This window comes from Lagopus leucura, unplaced genomic scaffold (genome assembly GCF_019238085.1).
Source record: "Lagopus leucura isolate 7727_CA_CO unplaced genomic scaffold, USGS_WTPT01 Super-Scaffold_100157, whole genome shotgun sequence".
NCBI classification, from domain to species: domain Eukaryota; kingdom Metazoa; phylum Chordata; class Aves; order Galliformes; family Phasianidae; genus Lagopus; species Lagopus leucura.
In genome coordinates this window covers 8,262,672-8,285,405 of record NW_024962334.1, presented here as the reverse complement: position 1 = coordinate 8,285,405, position 22,734 = coordinate 8,262,672, and the positions used below count along the sequence as shown (strand labels likewise).

General features: G+C 36.3%; 1 protein-coding gene and 1 non-coding gene across 6 annotated transcripts in view; one reads left to right on the top strand and one right to left on the bottom strand.

Annotated features, from left to right (window-relative positions):
• The window catches only part of ULK4 (unc-51 like kinase 4), a 211,960-nt gene that overhangs the window by 131,809 nt on the left and 57,417 nt on the right, over nucleotides 1-22,734 (bottom strand). For all 5 annotated transcript variants that reach the window (XR_006181932.1, XM_042889032.1, XM_042889034.1 and 2 more), the window contains 7 exons: nucleotides 21,179-21,300; nucleotides 20,864-20,920; nucleotides 16,838-16,889; nucleotides 16,651-16,745; nucleotides 7,008-7,059; nucleotides 6,764-6,908; nucleotides 684-776 (listed from right to left, as the gene is read on the bottom strand). Coding sequence is in view for 4 of the 5 variants with exons in the window: in XM_042889032.1 (XP_042744966.1) it covers nucleotides 684-776; nucleotides 6,764-6,908; nucleotides 7,008-7,059; nucleotides 16,651-16,745; nucleotides 16,838-16,889; nucleotides 20,864-20,920; nucleotides 21,179-21,300 (616 nt within the window). In the remaining variant the exon portion in view is untranslated. The remainder of the gene's footprint in view (nucleotides 1-683; nucleotides 777-6,763; nucleotides 6,909-7,007; nucleotides 7,060-16,650; nucleotides 16,746-16,837; nucleotides 16,890-20,863; nucleotides 20,921-21,178; nucleotides 21,301-22,734) is intronic.
• TRNAR-ACG lies at nucleotides 7,449-7,521 on the top strand. Its single transcript has one exon. It is a non-coding gene; the product is annotated as a tRNA-Arg (tRNA).

Here is a 22,734-nt window from a genome sequence, read left to right as displayed (position 1 = left end):
ACCAAAAATGATGTCCTCATCTTTTGCAATAAAAGCAGTGGGAGAACAATTATAACTTTTTTGTATGCTTTTCTTGTTTTTTAAATGTTGTGTTCATTTTAATCAATCAAAACAAGACAGTATGGCATGCTGTGATTTCTAAACTGTAACACTATCTGACACCATGAAATCAGTGAATGCAAAAAGGACCCCATTTTCTGGGAGATCAGAGGAAATGAATAGCTATGTGTTCCATCACAGCCTAAACAGTGGAACAATAGGAAGGAGACTTTAAGACGTCTTGAAACATACTGAGTGTGCCTATACTAAATGTCTCACAGTATTATCTTAGATATTCAGGAACTTAAAGAGGATAGTGTATTTGCAGAGGAACTAAATATCTTTTAAGTCACTTAAAAGGTATTAAAGTCATTGTTTAAAGTGTTTTTTTAACATGTTAAGATTTCTATGATTTTAATACAGATTTAGCATATGAAACATTAACGACAATCAGACTTATATAATAGAAGCTCAAAAGCCATAAGGTTATGTTCTATCTCAAATTTCCTATACATTTTCTACATCTCCTCAGTGTCAGTCAACAGAGTAATAACAGTGAGATCTACATTACTGCTAAGTCCTAATTGAATGAACTACGCTGAGACAAATAAGTCAGAACAGCAAAGAGTAGATAATTATACCACCTCACAGAAGAAGGGCTGTGTTCAGTCAGGGCCACCAACAGTTTCAGAGCATACAGTGGTACTGGGTCTGGAGTCATCAGGATATGCTCATACCTAAAGGGGGAAAGTGAAGCAACATTTTAAAAACACAGCACCAAGAGCTGTGTGTTAATAAGTTTATTACAAATGCAACAATTTCATATTTCAAATTTCATAATAGCCACAGTAGAAAAACAACGCTGTTAGAAAGCTCATGAAACAATAAAGAAGACCAGCTTAAAAGTAGGATTTAAAAACAGCTTCAGATTAACTTTTAAAACAGCATTAATAAAAGAACTAACGGGTTTTTCCATATGGAGATAACCAAGCCTCACAGTATTAGCCAGAAGGACCATCAATCAACACACACATGATTAATAGCTACTTTTTGCTTAAATATTTATTTTTTTCTCAAATATTTTACTTGAGGAATATTTGCATTGAGCTCTGTATTTTATTTCAAATTTAATTCAATATTGTTTTAACTATAGCATACTTGCATTACCCAAGTGACATGGAACAGAACAACACAAAAATAACATTTACCAAGAGCCATAGTATTCAAGATAATACTACAAGATAAGCACCTATTAAACATTTCAAAATACCATCTCCTGGATACCTTGATGTAATGCTATAACATAATGGAAAACACAGCAATAACAGCAGGGAAGCAAAGTCCTCAGCTGCAGCAAACAAGGACAAGCCCAAATGCAGCAGCCATTAACACAGAACCAAAGGAAAAAAAGCTGCTTACCTTGGGAAGGCCTCAGCTAAGCAGGGGTCTCCAGCAAGATACCCTCACCTCCACTGCCAGCCCTTAAATGAGTTCTGGGAAGGGGTGGATCCTGGCTCCAGCCCTTCCAATCACTCAGGTTCATTACTTGCACCTGAGCTCCCCTGGTTTGGCCCTGCCTTCCCACCAGGTGTTCAATCAAGGTCCAGGCTGTGACTCAGCAGTTCCACTACACTTGGTAAAGAAAAAGGAAAACAGGCTGCTGATAAACAAAATGGACCTTGCTGTTGTTGCCCGTTTTCCAATAATGCTCATTCAATAAACAGGATTGTATTTATCTTTTTAAAATCATAGTGTATCTGGAGGGCAAGAGGATGATGATGGAAGAGAGAGAGATGACAGCTTAAAGGAGACAGATGCAACCATATCAAAACTTGTAATCTGATTATAAGCAGAGCTACTCTAAACATGTGGGAGTTAACAGAAGAGAAAGCACAGATGTGTTGGTTTGTAAGAGAAAAACATGAAGAATTAATCAATAAATCATGATTTGTAAGAAGATAATGGTAGATCATCATATCTTGTGCACCAAAATGCTTCCCTAACGTTTTTCCTTCCTTGGGTTCTGGCGAAGGAGGGAGGAGGAGGTGTAAAAATCAAGGAAACTGATGAGAAACGTGCTTCACGTGTTGAAATTCCTCATCATGACTGAACGAGGAACCTGCATCACCTGTCACCAAGCTGGCACGTACTTTCTATGGTATGCCGGCTCTTCCATGGAACAAAGGTTCCCCCTTTGCACCTCAGCACTCTGATCTGCACAGGAAAGAAATCTAGAAGGCTACAATGAGATGTGGTACTTTCTGGCTCCATCTCTCATCTGGATGACTCTCAGACATGAAGGGTTGAGCACTCCAATTCCACACTCTTGATGCAGCCTGTGGGATTTCATTCAGAAGAGACAAATATTCCCACACAAGCACACAGCCTACAAGCAGTGCATCACAGCTTCTCTGTATTAGCCTAAATGTGCTGCCAAAGACTTGTAAAGCACTCACATGCTGGAGAACCTATGTTACTGGCCAATGACTAGACAATGTTACTTCATGTTTCTGGCAACCAGAATTTCTCCTTTATAAACAACAGATTTCAGCTACTGAAGGAAAACTGCTTCTCACTGGTAATTAAAGATTCCCTTTCCTCATAAAAGGAGAAGATACCATGATGCATTAGTAAACACTGATGCTGGAACGCTGCACACGTGCAGTACGTATTCCTACCAAGCATGAAGGAATTATCTGTTTTGTTGTTTTGTTTTTTTTTGCAGGATCTACAACAAAATGTTCTGAGATAAGCAAAGGTGCTATATAGTGACTTGGGAATCAGAAGTCTTCGGCTCACTTAGTAAGATGAAGATTTAGCACTCAAAAATGTTAATTCTTAACAGTAATAATGCATCAGGCATACTAGCTTGAAACTCTGACATTACTTGTTTTATACAAACATGTATGTTTATATAAATACACTTGTTTTTCTTATGTCAATATCTTCTCTAAATTGAGTCCACTTAAAACTCTTTAAAGCCATCTGTGTATTCCATCTGAGAGAGATTATTACTATTCTGCACACTTAGCATCTGAATTCCTTGGAGTTCAAAAAATGAGTCTTATTTAATTCCCTCTTACATCAAACCCTGTTTTTCCCCCCAAGATAATTAGAAAAAAATACAGAAGGAGCAGTGATCTAACAAACCAAACACCACCTGAGAAAGCACAGATTACTAAAGTGAATTTCTTAGCAATTAATGTAAACACATTTCCTGAGTAAAGGTCATTATCAACTATGAATACGTGAATCTGCCATGAAAGGGAAATGTTCTGTGCATAAAGACTTTATTAAATGAATGAGTTCACCCAGTGGTTTTCCAGCCCCTTCAAAATGCAAACTCACTGAGTAACAGCAGTTTCAAAGAGCATTTTATAATGGTTCTCCTAGCAATATGACCACAAAGAGTTTAGTCAGTCTTCTCCACAAGTGACAAGCGGACCTAAGGGTTGTAAAATATGGATTCTCTTAAGCTCTTAAAAAACTAAACATTTTATCTACACATTATCTCAAATATCCAGTATTTTCTACTTGCAGAATTGGCTTGACAGTCTGCTTGGAACAAGATACATAACCTTAGAAATGAAATAAAACCTTTTTTTTTTTAATAAACACATTCTTCTCCTGTCATTGGCTCAAATTAACTATGTTGAATAAGTAGGAAAATTAATAATTAAATGAGAAAAAGATGGCATTTGAATTTCTGATTTAAAAAAAGATATGGATCAGAAATAGAAAATAAATGAGGACATTCTTTTTATAGAAGAAAGTTTCATTTTGGTTAAGGGATGCTCAGAAAAACGACTGCTCAGTGAGGTGAGATGAAATGACAGTTTCACTTGAACAAAATCCTATGAGCAAGTTAATCTTTTGATCTTTAAAAGTACAAATATTCAGTGGAAGAACTATCTTACTGATTGTGCAAAGATGTGAAAAAAGTAGTAATCGCTTTTTTGTCCTGCATTTATCTCAAAAAGATACAATTTATATTCATGCAGAGTGACCAAAATTCTACTCCATGGGTCACTTTTACATTTAAACAAATTGCATTGTTAAGCTTAGATGCTCCTCAATGGCTCTCAGTTATTAAAAAGCAGGGTTCCAGAGTGCCCAGGTACAGCCATTGCATTCCTCCTCTCATGTTCTGATTGCTCTCCAGCTGAGTCACATTCTGTCACATCCTTTGTCCAAGAACAGAAAAGCTGAACAACTTCAGCAAACACCTCTTCAGTCTCCAAACACAGGCCATCACTCTCTTTACCTTCTATCCCAGACTCTTCCTGCAACTCTTACTTCTTGGGGTAGAGATTTATGTTATATCTTTAAGCGTAAGTCTGAATCTAATCTTAGACCTCCCTCTGTAGTTTGGAGCCAGTGCCCTTTGCATTCAGATTCTTTTGAGAACTGTAGATACTATACAAGAATTCATTCCTACCTCCCATAAATATTTTCTGATCCATACCTAAAACATTATTGAACAAGACTTATCTTTAGTATCTTCTTGATATTCAAAGCAGTTGATTTGATCTTCTCTTGGTCTCCTTTTCTAATATCTCTCAAAACAGTTTTGAGACTTTCAAATCAAAACTGAGTTTTCCATTAGTCTTTCAATGCTTTTTGTTCTATCTGTGCTTTCTTGCACTGATTACCTGCTCCCCAAAGCTGAATGCATTTACTAAGCATTAGCTCAACCTACACGTTCAAGTAATGTATTGTACACAACTGTATGGGAAGTGCTGAGTCACGGCCTGAACCTCTGATTGATCACCTGAGGCGAGCCATGAGTCAGCCAGAGGAGCACAGGTGAAGGCAATTCACCTGTGCTGCCGGAAGGGGTGGAGCCAGGCTCCACCCCTCCTGGACCTATTTAAGAGCTGGCTACCACAGGGGAAGGATCTCTTCTGGAGATCCTCCTCTTTTGGTATCTTCTAGTGAGCTCAACCCAAGGGTAAGTTCTTCTACTTATTCTCTTTTGCGATCCTTGTTTGCTTTTGCCTTACTCTTTTGATTATATTGCAATTATAACATCTTGGTTATACAACAACACTAGTTGATTCTTTCTGAATTATATATTCTTTTACTGTGCTCCTAAACTGAGGTAAAATTTGTTTATAACTAGTTCCAATATATTTAAATTATCATAACCTTAAATATTTTTAAGATAATCTCTAAATGCTTTTCAAATACAAGTATCATCATCTCCACTGGTGACATAAAGGAACTGATTCAGGAAATATTTAAAACAAGCCTGGAACCAAGATTCTGAGCTACTGCAAGACCCTTTTTACACATCTACAATACATATCCAAAGACATTTCACAGCTGTATTCTTCAAAGTACAACTGCATTTAGTTTCAGACTGGAAAGGTCTGCCACCCAATCGAGCTAATGAGCAGAAGAAACTGCAGTGCACTGCTTGTTTTCTTTCTAGTTCGCAGTTGGGACAACCCCTCCCTCAGTTCAGTGAGAAAACATTTTATAAGATGGGCACATCTTCAAAGGGCAAGTTTCAAAGCAGACAGAAGCTGGTCTTGCTTGACTCAGACTCTTCCCAATCTGAAGAAAATTATGTCAGCTTTTAATAATGCATAAAACTCTATACTTTAATAATATTTCTACTTTCAATTTTAACCCATTTTAATAAATCCCATGTTTTCGAGTGAAGAAATAGTGTGAAAAAGGTGTGAAAATAAACTTCTCTATACATCTGTGACTTCCCATTCTCTCACAAAGGAAATACTACACATCTTGCATGTACTAAACTTTAATCCTCAGACTGTAAGAATGTGAGTCAATTAGCAAGAGACAGCCTCATTTATATGGAAGACACTAAGTTTCTGATCATAATCCAGCATCCATTCCTCCGCCCTTCTACCACTTACTTAATATAAGGGTGGGGAACAATTTCCTCATTTAAGGCAGTGAAGTACTGACAGCTACTAACTTCTGAGGACCACACATTAAAATACTCTGTAACATTATCCTGGAATAGCGTGAAAGATAACTGAAGGCTCATCTTTACTGTACTCATCCTATGTCTGTGTTTTCTCTCCCTCTACTGAGATGTGATATGTATACACAAGAATAACATACGGAGCTCTCTTTATGCTCACCTGCAAGTCATTTTGAAATGACAGCCCTCCTTTTACCGCATGCCATATAAATCAAGTTCCAGGTCACAGCTGGCCCACAGGCTGTAGTTTCATAGACTGGGGTAGGGTTTTATTCCTGCTTGGGGCAGCAGGAAGGGCAGCAATTTAGAGGCAATAAACTTTGAGTGAATCATGGAGGACTAATCCATCATGTTCTTTTCCCGTTTCCAAAGTTATAAGCCATTCCATATGATCTCTCAACATCTTCCAGGAGGGCACAGTATCCAAAATACAATTGAATTATTCCAATTTCATCAGTTGAACAAGGAGAATATATTTAAATCACAGCTAGGGAAACTTGCTTCACTACAAGAGTAGCCAGAGGCACAGTATCACCAAGATGCAAAAATGAGTGTCAGACAGAAACCGTGTTTGTGTTACATACAACCAAGTACTGAATAAACCTAGGAGAAAGATGTTTCTGGGCAGAGAACTCTGACAGTAGTTAAAAGCCATTCCTTTTTTTCATTTTGCCACTTAAACATGAAACTGGCATTTAAAACAAATATGCTGTCAAAATGGATTGAATATCAAGTTTTCTCCCACTGAAACAGCAATGTTGTACTTACTGAGGCAGCAATGAATCTCTAATGAGAGACAGAAGCTTCCTGTTTGAGTCGAGGCTCTCCTCTTTCTCCTCAGCCATAACCTTGTGGTTTAAGAGTAGTGATGTGGTTTCTGAGAGCAACCGCAAACTGAAGAGTCTCCATTCCACTTGAAAATAAAGGTGCCAAGAATGTGACCACACTGAAGTTTAATTAAAACAAAATGTGGAATTCATGCAAACTGTAGATGACGTGGCTATATACTTACCATTCTGACTGTGGACCAAAGAAACTAGTGGTGGGAGGATGCAGCCTTCAACCTAAAAGAGAGAATTAAAAAAAAATCTGGCTTAGATTATTCACAGAGGAAAAAAAAAAAAGAATAAAAGAGATGTATCTGTATTCATTCCACTGTCAGAGTCCTTAATCAAAGAGGTGAGTAATCATAGAAATTCATCCATAATCACACTTATAAAGCCACAAAGTAATTTTATCCCTGGTTTGTAAAGTTGCAGGCAGTAAAGTACTTACACAGAAAAAAAAACAGTGCGTTTGCTAGAATTTACTGAGAGTGAATTTTAATTTATAATATCAGATTCAGTGCAGATGCAAAAAAAAGTAACCAAAAAGAGCATGGGCGCATCTACTAGTCCCAGTGTTTTAATCCATAAGCTAGAAATCAAGTAGAACAAAGAAGAAATATGAAGCAGGGCCAGTGGCGCAATGGATAACGCGTCTGACTACGGATCAGAAGATTCTAGGTTCGACTCCTGGCTGGCTCGGCTGCTTGTTTTGCCCAGAGATGTGGTCATGGAAGCCCCATGCGCGGAGACACCCAAGGTCAGGCTGGAGCAGACTCTGAGCGACCTGTCCCTGTTGTCCCTGCTGTGCGCGTCCCTGTTCTCACTGCAGGGGACTTGGACTACGTGACCAAGGGTCTCCTTCACCTCAAATGATTCTATGACCTTAAGGAACATCCCTCTTAAAGAAACCTGTGTACAGCTAAAACGTATCAGGAAAGACTTACTAGCTCTAATGCAATATAGTCAACCTTAGTAGAAAGTCTTGAGAAAACTTTAACTTCTTCATTTCAGGTAATATACAGATTTTCATTAAAATTTAAGTTTACAGAGTCAAGATTTGAACTACGGAGGAAAAAAAACCTCAGTAAATTCTTTATTAATCGCGAGTTAATCTGAATTACTGATTAATCATATGTCACAGTCAGCTTAGTTACATTTGAAATCAGATCAGTTTTATATATTTAAAAATAAATAAAGAGAGTACCTATGTATTTTATCTAATAGGATACATTACTAAGTCATCAGTGAAATAACATTTACATCAGACAGGCTTTAGAGATTTCAATATGGAGGAGAAGCAAAAAATTAAATAACTGTGTGAAAAATTGGAATGACGTATTTCCATATGACTACAATGTCAAGACATTTACTGTGATGACTTAGACCCAATCCTTTGTCTAGGGCAGCCTTCAGATCAAGTAAAAAGCCACAATCTGAAGAAAACTGTTTTTCCTACTTCTGGGGGCCTGAAGTAGAATTCAAAAGCAAAAGAAAAGAAATATTATGGAAAATACTGCTCATTAATTCTGTTAATTCCAGACAGAGATCATTTGAAGGGATAGGTCCTAAATTCTCGAGGGTAGCCAGTCTCCACTGCCTTGCAGAATTAAGAGGTTTAGAATCAAAATACAGATCATCCCTTGCTGCTTGTTAATGATCAGTTCAGATCTTCAATTGATATTGGTTCAGAAAGGTAAGCATCATGGATACACAGCTTACCTTTGGAATTATCGATATACATGAAATTACTAAGTAGGCTTTTACTACACCACAAATAGGATTTGGTGCAATGTATGGCTTATAATTCCCTATACGTTTTGATTTATTGATTAACCTCTAGAAGATACAACTCTAGAGTTATGCAGCTACTATAAAGGAAAAGCCAGAGAAAATTAAAACATAATGAAGAAGGGTTACTAAATGAAACAAGACTCCAGTCAGCAGTAGCTAGAGCCACTCTAGTTAATTATTTCCTTGTTAGTTGGTGGTCTCTGGTAAATGAAGGCCCAGCTTTAAAGGATTCATTTAGTCTTTGGCTTTTTTTCACTTCTGACAAAACTACCAAAAGATGCCTTTGTTACATACTTTCAATAAAAGAGGTAAAGGTCTCTGCTTGAGGTATGGCAATCAATCTTCACTTGCAAGCACAGATAGCCTTAATATCCATATAGGTAATGATGTAGCATAGATGTAGCATAGATGCTTTTGTAAACATTATCATTTTGAAATATTTCCCAGTCCTTTCAGTCAATACCTAATACGATAAAAAATAAAACTTCATTGCACTCTAGCAGATCCATTTGTGCAGGTTTCTAAACTGTTTTGCAAATGGTAATTTATCATTTATATAACAAACCTGTGAGGCAAAAAATGTACACACTTCAGGTCATTTAATCCAAAAATCTGTTCAATCTACTGCAAAGTTTCTCAAATGAAAAGGTTAATTTAAGTAGTAAACCAGAGAAGAAAAGCGAAAGAGCATCTCTAATTTTTCTGAAGCAACATACAAATGCGGAATATTAAAATCATTTAGCAGCAGCATGAACTCAGAATTACACCGATTAAGATGGCAGCACACAGCAGTATGATACAACTTGAATTTTGATAAACTTTCATTTTCATACAGTATTAGCAGTAGTCTTTCTACATAGACCACAGACTCACAGAATGGAAAGGGTTGGAAGGGACCTCTGGAGATCATCTTCTAGTCCAACATCCTGCTAATGCAGATTCCCTACGGTAGGTCTCACAGGAAAATATTCAGGCAGGTTTTGAACACTTCCAGAGAAGGAGACTCCACAGCCTCTTTGGACAGCCTTTTCTCTGTTACCCTCACAGTAAAGAAGTTATTAAATGTGTTCATGTGGAACTTCCTGCTTTCCAGTTTGTGTCCACTGCTGCTTTCCTGTCACTCTTGACACCTGCCCTTCAGATATTTATAAGAGTGCCTTACCAAAAGACTCTTCTTTATTTTAAAACATCTGCCTAGTTACCTAACTTGATACCCACTAGAAAATCATGAAGTTATTTTTAATTTGTCTTTCTCAGTCCGTTCATTATTTTATATACTCCTTCTTCCACTTAACAAGCTACAAGCTGAAGTTCTTATCTATTCAATTCTGCCCTGCATCACCAAGATGTACTTTTTCTTGTTCCCTTTGAGAACAATTGACCACAGCTGTATTCAACATCCAGGATCTGAAGGCACCATGGACTTGCCCTAGCACAGTGATGTTTTCTGCTTTTCTCTCTGGTCTGTTGCCAATCATTTCTCGTAATCTAGCTATCTTTCTGATTATGGCTGAGCATTAAGTCACTGTTCTCATAGAAAAAACTATGCTCAAAAATAGACAGAATAGTTATAAGTAGTTTAGAGCCTGACATTATGTATGCATAATTGGAATGATTTTCCTTAAATGCATTGCTTGACAGTATTCACAGACAGATCAGTATTGAATTGCATGTCATTATGTTATCCTTCCAGTCAGTATCTTGAAAACCTTTTGCAGCTCTTCTGTCAGTTTTGGTTTTCACTACTGCAAATAATGTAGCAATATCAGGCAGCTCCCTCACCTCACAACTCATGCCTTTCTCTTTATTACTTATAAATAGCACATGCTACAACACAGATCCCTGTAAAGCATTTTCCTTCACATACCTAAATTTTTAACAGTGATCTCTATTCTCTACTTAGTAAATTTTAACTATCTAAAAATAACTGATGAGTCAGAAGATAAGAGGGAAGGTTCACTGGTGGATTTTAAGACTCTTTGGTGCACGAGTGTTAAAAACTTTTTGGAAATACAAGTTCAATATCCAAAATCAGAACACCATCTTAACGCAGATTCCTGCAAGAAAAACTCAAGAAAAACTCTACTAGCAAGGTCTGAGCACCCAGCAGAAGCTGTGCTCACTCTTCCACATTACAGTATCATGTAAAATGCATGGGGAGTTAATGCTTCAGTTCCGTGGGTTGTCAGTATTTCTGGGTACCTGGTTCTCAGAAGAGAAGAAGAACTACATCTCCCAAAAGACTTCATTGTTCTGCTGTCATTTTCTGAGCAGTTTTACCTTTCCTTCTGAACAGAAGTCACGAGATTGCCCCTTTCTTTTACATCTCATCTCTGTGATATGTGTTCCCTCGCCATCTCGCCCTCGGCATTAGCGTAAGGCCTTTGGTTTTGGACACTCTCTTTCATTTATTTGATTGACCAGCTTTGATTCCAATCAAATTGTATTACACTGTTATCTTGCATTTCAGTATCATATTTAGTAAATTAGTTTTCTCTCTTAGCTCGTTGCAGCTATTTTGTTTTCAGGCCAATCTCCCTACGTTCTCTTATCCCCCTCTCCCTATCTTGGGGCATGGGTCCGTCCTCTCACCCCATTTACTCAGGGAATCAGGCTGAACAAATCACTTACAGATCTGTAGGAAGCAAAGTACAATTTTAACAGAAATTCTTCTGCAAAATCTCTGTATTTCTTTGTTTCTGAAAAGAGAAAGAGAGGCAAGCCATAGTTTCAGAGTAATTAAATATTCGACCATTCCTGTGAAAAGGTTTGGAAGAGAAAACTGTGATTGCACTCTTTTTGTCTCCACTGTTCAGATCATGTGTGTTAGACACACAATGACCTGCATACCAAATAAATGTTCTTTCTTTGTTAGTGACAAAGAAACATCACCTTGGCTTTTACTCAGCCTCACCAAATGAAGTCCAAGCCCCACAGATATCCAGAAAAGAGCAATTAAACTCTACAAGAGCCTGCAGCAGAAAAATCCAATACTAGCACATTCCTATTTAGGTAAAGTACCCTGTGACAGAGTATTGCACATCCAACAAGGATGTGTACTCAGCAAAGCTGAATTCACACAACATATACGCGAAACCATTGTGTATAAACAACAAGCATATCATCAATCTTGACTGTTATCACTTGCAACTTAGGGTATGCTTAGATGCACAGCTTAACACTCTTTTCAAGGCCACAGAATTGCCTCAATACAGCCAACGTTACCTGCCTAAAAAAAGTCTCTAATTTGCTTACAACAGGGCTTCAGAGATCTTCAGATCCGTGTTCATGGACAAAGCATTGACATTTGGTGTAACACTGGGTGGACTGAAAGAGCAAGCAGGTTTAAAGCCTGGTCCAGTAGTACTTCTGTAACATGCTGTTCTCAGGTGAAAACCACACTCAGGAATTAATTTACAAGAAGAAACCATTCCATGAAGCTATCCTATCCAAACTAGCAACAAATTAAATACATTATCTTCACAAAGTTTTATGGAAGCCTGTTATCCTTTTCAGCACGCATGTTTAATTTACAACTACTGACCAACATCTTCTCCTAATCCACAATTCAAGTTAAATGCAACAAAGCAAAGATTATCAACTTGCAAAACCTTTGTTCCAGGCACATGTAAGATCCTCAACTAACATCATCTTGACATTTATTCTTATTAAAATTTCACATACAAAGTTGCTGCTGAAATTGACCATGGGATTAGGATCATGCTGCCTTCAAACTTCTTTAAGCATCTGCTGGAGGGCACAGCATGATTCTCAATGTTTTTTATATTCCTAATATTTATATTTTATATTCCCAATAATCTTTCAGAATGTAATAGAAACAATCTAATGAATGTTAGAATGAACAGGGAGAAGGATGACATTTCTGCAACCTTATTTTTTTGAAAAATCTTCAGAAATCCAGAATATTTATTGAGATTTTTATTTTATTTTTTTTTACTTCTGGGTAGAGACAGCTTTGACTGATTGACTCAATACGTCAATTAGTAGAGAACTGGTTTCACACACAAGAAAAAGTCTCATGTCATGTGGATTAGCTTAATGGACAGAAAGCCACATGGGGTGTACATTTTTAATCTACTTCAAAAGGGAAAGTGATTGATGAAATGCTGTATAATATGTCCATACAGTTATGCCCTACGCTGACAAAATTAAGGTGTCAGTAGTTAGATGAGAACAGCTTGTGGATGAAGAACAACACATTGATGCTGAATCAAGAAAAGACTAAAACGAGCAGAGAAAAGCACTTGCTGAAGTTTCAATCCCCAGCGTTGTCATCTTCGGTGCGAATAATAACTCTTATATTGTCAGTCAGCAGATTTCCATGTCACACTGCTTTTCCCTTGACTTCTCATCAAGCAAATCATCAGGCTTATGGTGCTTTTATTTAGGCTCAGTTTTTAAAAATAGGTTCCAAAACCTTCAGGAGGAGAATCGCTGCTGACAACTTTTGCCTAAACTACAGAATAACTTTTGTGATTCAGGTAAGAGATTATCTGTGCAACATATTGAGCCTCTTGTGAGCTAGTTAGAATATTGAAAGGACTCCCACAGAAATCAGCTGGCTGCTGTCATGAACCTCATCACTGTTCGAAGTGCACTGAATTACCACAGGTCATTTTGGGCAAAAATAAACACACTTAACAGAGAAAAAGAAGAAAAATATAAGTGATACGGTTGGCACAGAATTCTTCCAGTTAATTATGTCTGAACTGTTACCCAAATTTTAAAATATGCATTTATGAAATTTACTATACTGACTTTTAAATAGCTTTCTGTTTCATGTACAGTGGGAAACAAACACTTGGACTTATGTTGATTTACAAAACCATTTTTTGTGTTCCACTCCAGCCCATAGAGATTATTCGCTTAGGCCTCCATCATGACATTTGAGTACAGAGTTTTGTGCAAACTTGCTGAGTCACACTTGCTCAGAGTTTGTCTCTGCATCTGGTAAAAAATACACACAATTGCATACAAGACTACTGCTCACTAATGGTTCTCCTTTGAACACTTTACATCATTTTCCCTTGACTTTCCCATACTTGGCAATATATAATGCAATCAGTCACCACAGAAATGAATGTTCTCAGAAACTTCCTTGAGTTTCAAAAATCAATTACTCAATCTTTGTTCAAGACACAAATGAAAAGACAAATCAAACATGAAGTAAAACCTAGAATAGGCACTTTTTTTTTCACGTGTTGAGAAAGAACCTGAAATGCTACTCTTAAACTCTTCTTAATTTACAGAATTTTAATTGCAGCTAAATAAAATCAGATCTGAACTGAAAACTTACTGGTTTTGCTTGCTTAAAACAACTTCACTTTTTATTAAATTCACCGCATCTCATTTCTGATCAGAAAGTTTAAGGAACTGCCACAGAATGAAAAAATACATCCTCTCAATAAGGTGATGGCTTCCCCCCTGCCTCGTTCATAAAACACTGCTTGTAACCAGCTGTATCTAAATGAGCAATCTAGGCTTCAGAGATCAGGCTAAAAAACACATTTCTCTCCGGTAAGAGAGTCTCCTATTAGCTGCTGTCACACTTTAATATTGATCTGGAACCTTGAACATGTCTTGCTTCAACTTTTTTAAAGGCACTAAGTTCCACTGGGTGTTGGCATTTATATTCATAGATTCCAGTCATGCTCAGCTAGCAGCAATTAGAAGACATCCCTCGAGTAACAGCATTTCTAAAAATATTCTGTATGCATCACAGAAGATGAAGTACCCCTTTCCTCTAAAGTAATGTAAGCTGTACATTCAAGTATAATTAGCACACTAGACTTCGTAAATAGTATTAAACTAATTACAGTTTGCACCACTAGTGGCAGATGTGGTTAGAGATTATTAATTACAGTGGACAATTCTGAATTTAACATACCAAATGGAAAGCATTTTTTCCACTTTATTTTGTGTCTGAATGGCTATTTGCTGAGCGACTGGAGGACTTTTAAGCCAGGAGGAGCTGCTATTTACAAAAATGAACAAAGCAATAGGTTTTATTTTCTCAAATGAAGAAAAAAAGTTGTTCATTGACAAGGACATAGTTATTTTTTAAAGAATAAATTTCAATACAGACTTACTGTGAATCAGGAAACCTATTCTACTTAAGTGCTACATCACTGGACAGGCAGGCTGTTTTATCTACATCTAAATGAGCTTATTGGAGCTGTTCAGATGGACTTTATAGCAACATCTAAAACTTTCAACACGTGTGATGAAGTAAACTGCTCCTCAAAAATCTAGATCTGTAAATAAAACTCACCTATCTCTAGGCCAAGGGTTACTTAAAATAGAGCAGGACAGTCATTCCCTAGCTTCAGTATAATTTTCTGCTGAATGTTATCATGGGAGTAGGAGAGATAAGTTGTAAAAAGGAGCTGTCTCTCCTTGATTTTTTCTAGGTATAAAGTAAATAAATACAAGTAATAAAGTTTAAATAGCAACTAATAGAATACACTCAGAAAAGGTGTTGCAGTTTTAGTAAATGCTGACAGACTTCCATTAAAAAAACAGCACATTTTTCCATCACTACAAGTCACACTGATAACCCGTATAACACACAGAAGTTAAACAATTATTTTTAAAAATTGGGGTGGTTCCAGAATGATGTTATAATGCAGCAAATTTCAGGCTGACAGACATGTAGGAAAATATCAGTAGGCATTCATACCTCATCTAAGGCTGGATGTTGTGTTGAGGGACATGGTTTAGTGGGAGCTATTGGGAATAGGTGAACGATTGGACTGGATGATCTTTTAGATCTTTTCCAACCTTGGTAATTCTATGATTCTATGATCTACATTTAACTTCCTTTTATAGAACACTCTTTGCCATATTAAAGTTAATTAAACTGCTCCATTCTGTATTATTTGCTCACTACTAATTGGTTAGATTTTTGTGGATAAGATGCACTGATTCAAATAATACTCTTCATAGGTTGTGAGAACTAATGAAAATAAACACTATGTTATTTGAATTTAAATTTTTTTCTATTTTAATGTTTTAACTTAATTATGCTTTACTAGCTAAGCATCCAATTAACATGCACACCAAACAGGATGCAACACCTAAAAATATTTCATTTCATTTCTATGGTCAACCTTTCTTCTCTAGCACAATCCCTAGGATCGCTCATTCTTAATAGCACAACTTGCTAAAACAAAGCTGCCAGTCAAGCTGACTTAAGTGCTATATTCAGTGTGCCTTTAACCTGATTTCAGTACAGACACACAAATTTCAATTTAAATTAAATGCCCATTCCAATTATACTCTCAGTGAGAATTCACAAACAAATGGGACAAGTTACAAGGATTTGTCAGTCACTAAATCAAGCCCTTTAATTTCCCTTTTTGCTGACAATTATTTTCCAACACAATTCTGGTTTTAACCTGCCTATCTGAAAGCTCAAAGTAATCAATCAAACAAAAAATTTTGAACAAAACATATCCTTAGTGTCAGGCAAGGCTTAAAGCACACGGATTTTATTATTCCAATACAATTTGCAAACAGTTAAGCTTAAAGATATTTAAAAAAAAAAGCACACATGACAACGATAACTCATGTAATTGCTACAAACTGTTACTCTTATTAATTTCAGCAAGAATAGAATTCATGAAGTGGAATAGTCAACCCTCCAGCTGGTCTTTCCAAGCTATCTTGAGAGTTCAACAGCAAACTAAGTGGGAAAAATTTACACTGATGTGTAACAAAATCCTTGCTTATGGAATCAGGTACAATATTTATTTGAAAATAATTTTAAGAAGTGCTATTTCTAAATCTTAAGCAAATATCCTCCTTATTCTCTGTAATTTCTACATACAGTAAACCAAGTCTGAATGTCTTAGATTTTGAGAAAATAAATCTTTTTATATTTTTTTTTTCTGTCAAGTAGAACCACAATACAATTTAAGCGGTAATTCGAACAGCTTCTAAATCCTCAAAATATTTCATTTATCAATGGGATTCGGCCAATTACCCTGCAACTATTTAATCTGTTGCCAGACTTACAGTCGAGTGATGGATCGTCAACAAGGCAGGATGCAATGTTACTGCTTCAAACGTTGATAAAGTACTCTTAATCAGTTCTTCTGATGCAGCTGGACCTATTAGTAAAAACATTACAATTATTTAAAAAACGCAACCTCTATGCAATGCCTACATGTAAAAGTGCAAGAAATACCATGGGTTAACTTACCTATTGCTCCATCCAAATTTGTTTCTCCTGACTCTATCGATCTAATAAAATTCTACAGGAAAAAAGCATTTATTTCAAAACATGGCAGAAACAAAAATTAAGAGGCATAATCACTGAACAATTGCAAAATGAAATTTGAAGGATTGAGCAAATACAAAATACTGATGCACCTGCAGTTCTGATAATAATTTAGATATGAAAGACAACATGTTCATAATCTGGCAATTATAAAATAGTTTTGCAAGTCTTTAATGCTGCTGGACAGTTAAACATAGAGTACAGTAAGGGTCATTACTTTGACTTATGTAAGGAATGACAGCATTTCTAGCTAAATAGGCAGTAATTAAATGTCTTACTTTATTGTTAACAGAAAACTGTACTTTCTAAAAAGCCTTTGAACTACCTTAGATATGGCTATGCTAAAATAACTCACTAAAAAGACCAAAGATTCTCCTAGAAAATGCAATTTTCTGTTATTTGGACATCTTTTTGATCTCTATGGCTGCTATGCCATACTTATGGCATATGCTACTTATAAGATAGACTTGCACGCATACAAAACATACAAAAAGGCACAGCCTTCTACGAAGTATCATCTAAATAACTCATCATTGAGGAACAGGAACAATGAAGTATGAATAATCTTAGATAAGTATATATTGTACAAGTACACCTGCTATTCTTTTGCCTTTTAATCTTGATTTCATTCTCTATCTTCTACTTTTATGCATAGCTATCTATTTAACAGGAGATACAAAAGACACATTAATGACACTTGCTAGAGAAAGAAAAATATCAGCGGAATTTATCATGTTTTTAATTACTTACACAGTATTTAATATAGAGTGAATGCATTATGTGGATATATGACAATACAATGGATAACACCTTTCCAATTTTCAATGTGCAAACATATCTCTGTATGGTTACGTGATGTAAAACATCAAGAAAATGTTCATTCTGAACCACTTATTTCATACTGCACAATCAATTAAAACTTTGTTGTTACATATTAGAACAGCAGAAATGCCTATATGGGTTACTTTTCCTCTGTGTGTAACAGACATCTAAAGGATTCGTCTCTGATTAGAAATTCTGATAGAAGTTAACTGTATATTTCATAATATAAAAGTACCTCAGAAGTCATATAAACAATCGCTTCTATAAAACAGCAGGCGTTTTATCTTCCTAATCATTTGAAAAAAAGGTATCAGTTACGATCTAATTAATTTGTTTTGGAAGAGAGCAAATTACATTGTTTGTTCATTTAAGGCCACTTCACTTACAAGCATAATATTAAGACCAATCTAAAAAAAATCAACACATTTGGTGCAAAAATTGTTTTGGCTACTTTTGCTTATTTCCTTAATTCTCTATTACGAAATTAAGACCAAGAAGAAGGTGCATTTATGTATCATTTGTTGTTTTTTTGAGCAATGGAGGGGAACTGTGCGTGTTCTATGACAAGCAAGTCTCCCCAGTGCATTCCACTGGGAGCCTACTATTAGGTGAGCCTTTGGGGCAGAGCAAGTCTCTTCCGTGTCTTTCTATTTACAGCTGAAAACATGAAAAGACTGTCCCAATTCCTTCTCAATTTCTTTTCATGGGAGCACTGAGAATTACAGTGATGATAGAAATAACTTCAAAGCAGTAAGAAAAAAGATATTTCTCAATGAACAACAGTTACAGGAAAATCAATACTTTTTTTCCTTCCAAATACCAAGTACGCATCTTTCCACTCCTAATCGTTTCTCATTGTAATGAGTAAGATTGTGGAATAAATTAGCAAAATAAAAAACAAAACTTGAAGGACTAGCTTGCTCAAGACTTAGAGGCCTCACATAAAACACAGTACTTTTAAAAATTACATGCTGAAGATCGAATGTCCTTTTATGGATGTCAGTGGGAATGTTGGTAAGCAAAATTCCAGAGCAGACTGCTCCCTGGTAGAATGGATAGTTACTCTTTCAGAATTAATTACACAATTATATAAAATAGACTGCTCTCACATACGTTTTCCAGTTGTATTACTTCCCCACCATTTTTATGCATAAATTGAAATAGCATATTTAAGCTCCTGAATTGCCTACTTTGATGGAGACAAGACACAGGAAACAGTCCATCAAGTAATTTTCTTCTCCTTGATCTGAGAGGAGAGCTGTATGAACATGATCAGCCTAATTTCCTTAGTCAGTTGTTCAAGCAATTTGAAGAAATGTCAAAAGAAAACTTATGTTGTGCTTGGTCTACTGTACCTGTACTGTTGACAAATTTCACCTTCTAAAAGGTTGATCCAAAATCATTAATAAATCTACTTGCTATTTACAAGCGCTTCATAGTGACAAAAGATTTTCTAATTCAGTTTCTACATTTTTTTATTTTATTCCAATGAGAATTTTTATAGAAAAAGTTTCTCACTGATCATGAGTCCTAATGTAAACCCATATTTTCTTGGAAACAAAGTCAAAAGAGAAAGAGAAGTGAACATGAATAGTAAAATTTTACTTAGCTGTTTATGGTGAAGCATTTCTTCTGCGTGCAATTGTGGAAGTCAATGTATAGCTGTCCTTTAAGAACGTGTGCACTTAAAAGCATTTTATTTTTATTTTTTAAACTCTGACATGCAACTTTAGAAATTGGCTTCTTCCTCATTCAGCAGAAATAACTGCTTTATACACAGAAATTACATTACAATTGTACTACTTCATTTTAACTGTATTACCTTATGGGACAGTTAAAAGTTCATTTTCCATCACTAATGTCATAAATAATTTATAGATTTACAAGACTAATTTCTCTGTAGCTTGTAATACTCAGCTTTTTATCAACTAAATACAGAGAAAAAGTACAGGCAACCTTAATTTATGTCTCATTTCTAGTCCTGGTTTCAGCAAAATTTCTAGAAATAATATTGTGTGCAATTCAGAGGTAAATCTACTGTAAAATAAAGCACACAGAAAATTTTCAATATATCAGAGATACAGAGCCAGATACATATTTTCCCTTCAATTCACTAGATTACTAAAGAAGACATTTTCTATATGTTTATATAATATATATATCAAATATATATATTCGATAATATATATAGCTTTCAATAAAAGAGAACAAAAGAGATTTGAACAGAACAGTTCATTTAGAAGGGACCTATAAAGATCACTGAGTCCAACTGCTCGACCACTTGAGGGCTAACCAAAATCTAGAGGCATGTTAAGGAGGGCAATTCTCCAGAAGTCTCACGAGCACCAACAGACATGGTGCACCAGCCACCCCTGCAGGGAGCCTGCTCCAGTGCTCTCACAGGACAGAAATGTTTATAATATCCAGTTTGAGCCTCCCCTGGTGCAGCTCTGTGCCATTGTGGCACACGCTGCTACTGGTTCTCAAGAGCAGAGCCAGCACATCCCTCTGCATCCTCCTCATGGAGCTGCAGAGAGCACTGAGGTTGCCTCTCTCTGCAACCCAAGTGCCATCAGCCCCTCCTCAGAGGATACACCTTCCAGTTCTGCCACAGAATCATAGAACTCATCAGCTTTGTCGCATTCCTGTGGATTTATTCAAGTACTTTAACATATTTCTTATATTGTGGAGCTCAGAACACAAGACGCAAGATGAGACTGCATCAATGCTAAATACAGTGGGAGTATCACCTGTTTTTGCCAGCTGGCTGTGCTGTGTTTAATGCACCACAAAATGTGGATTGCCTTCTTGGCTGCCAGGGCACACTGCCTGCTCATGTTGAACCTGCTGTCGCCAGCATCCCAGGTCCCTTTCTACTAAGAATCTTGTTCTCCAACCTATATCTGTGTCTGGCATTGCTCTGTCCCAGATGGAGAGCCCAGAACTTAACTTCATTGAATGTCACGCCACTGAAAACTGCTCAAAATCAAAACTAAACAAATGTATTCAGAATAAAGATGTCTCTCCAATGTATAAATTTAAGGTAATTTCTGTGCATTAAAATCCCAAATTTTTATGCATCTGTATTTTTTGCAAACACCATTTAATTTGAATGTTTATACTCACAAGTAAGGTCCCATAGTTGAAAAGAAACTCCTCTGTGACAATGAGAGGACGAAATACCTATTTGAATTTAGCAAAAGTTTAAAAAGTTAAAGAGCATTTCACAGTCATGTTGGCAAAGAAGGCAATATATGCATTTGCTTTTATCATTAGAGTTATCCTACAATATAGAAAAACAAGGTTAGATTTTTAATACAGCTACTTAGCTGAAATACTCAACAACAAAATTACACGTTAAGTTCTATTTCATCCATGCTGATTTTAATCGACAGAAGTTAGATTCTCAGAAACCGAAGGAGTTTGGGAAAAAAAATCTACCTGGGATGTCACAAGATGAAGCACTACAGGCATCATGGGAAGGCACATCTTCAGCTGTTTGGCCTGAACTGTTGATGGGTGTTTGCGTCCAGAGACATTAGTTAAGGTATTGAGAATGTCACCTACAGAAAACAACATTTCAGATTGATCTAACGTAATTGATTTACTCAACACAAAATGACAAATGAAGTACTTCTGTTCCAGTATATCTCTGCAAGCCTATCTTCTCTCTCCTGATGAAATCTGTGTTCATGTGCGTGATGATAAAAATCAGGCTGATCCAACACTTTTATTTCCTATTTAGTATTCAAACAGGTCAATCTCCTGCTCCTGCTACAAGGATAGGCACATGAATGCTACCTCTGGCAAACTGCTGAAGCTAGAAATATGAGGCAGGAGTAGAAACAAAAGTGAAATTACTCCTCTCAGCAATGGGACTTGTACTGGCTTTCAGTGATTATATCAGCATGGAATTACACTGTTGAAATGCTATCAGTACAATTTAATTCCAGTGAAATCAAAGGCAAAATTCTCACATCTTCCAGCTGACCAAGAGCTTCACCTAAGTCAGTGATATAATGCATCTTTTTCCTGCAGCAATAGTACTACCAGAAGAAAGAAACAAGCAAGCTCCTCTGCTTCCTAAAAAGCCCTCAACTAGCTGTGAATTCGTACACAGGGTTTAAATAATGATGTAAGTTACCTGAAGCAACAGAACTTTTCATCTTCTGATAGAAAGAGTTAGCAGCAGGTCAGTGACAGAACTTGGTCCATAACAAAAGACAGACATAACAATAAGGAAACAAAATTCTAATTTGAATAGTGAAAACTGTACTTCACACTTCACAGAAGACACGTAAAATCATGCTTCCTTTGTGCTACATTATTGTTCTAGAAATCCAAGACTACTTCTGCATGGAGTAAAAAATAGGGGGGAAAAAGAGAAAAGTCATAGCTTATATGTAAAGAAAGAAAATCCAATCCATTTTGTCTGAAAATTCTATAAGTCAAACCCTGTCCCGAAAATGCACCTCCTATATGTCTTCCCTAACAAGAGAACTACACAGAACTGTAAACAGGGAATCACATACATATGAAACAAATAAAGGACATGATTCAGTATTTTAGACAATTCTCATGCCAGGCCAGGCCCTTCCTTTGAAAGTAAGTAGCAGTTTTCTCACATTGAAAAATAACAATGCTTTTCCTCTTCTTCCCTGGAGTCTAATTTTCAACACAAGCAACTAAATTTGGTTGTAACAACACTTAGCCCTGAAGATTTGAATCATTCTATAACATAACACTCATGAAAGCGTTGCCTAAACTCCAAATATGTAAAACGAAACGTTGTTTCACCAATGCATTTTTTAATGAATTGCAAAACTGGAATTAACAGACATCTCTGTGCTTACCAATAAATAGTCACTGAACACTTCACTCTGTATGTTTTAATGTCTGTGTATTCACCAGATTCATCAGTTTCGATAAATAGACATAGCTATTTTAATTCTTAGTTTGACATAAGCAAATTACATTTATCTTCTAGAAATAGGTTA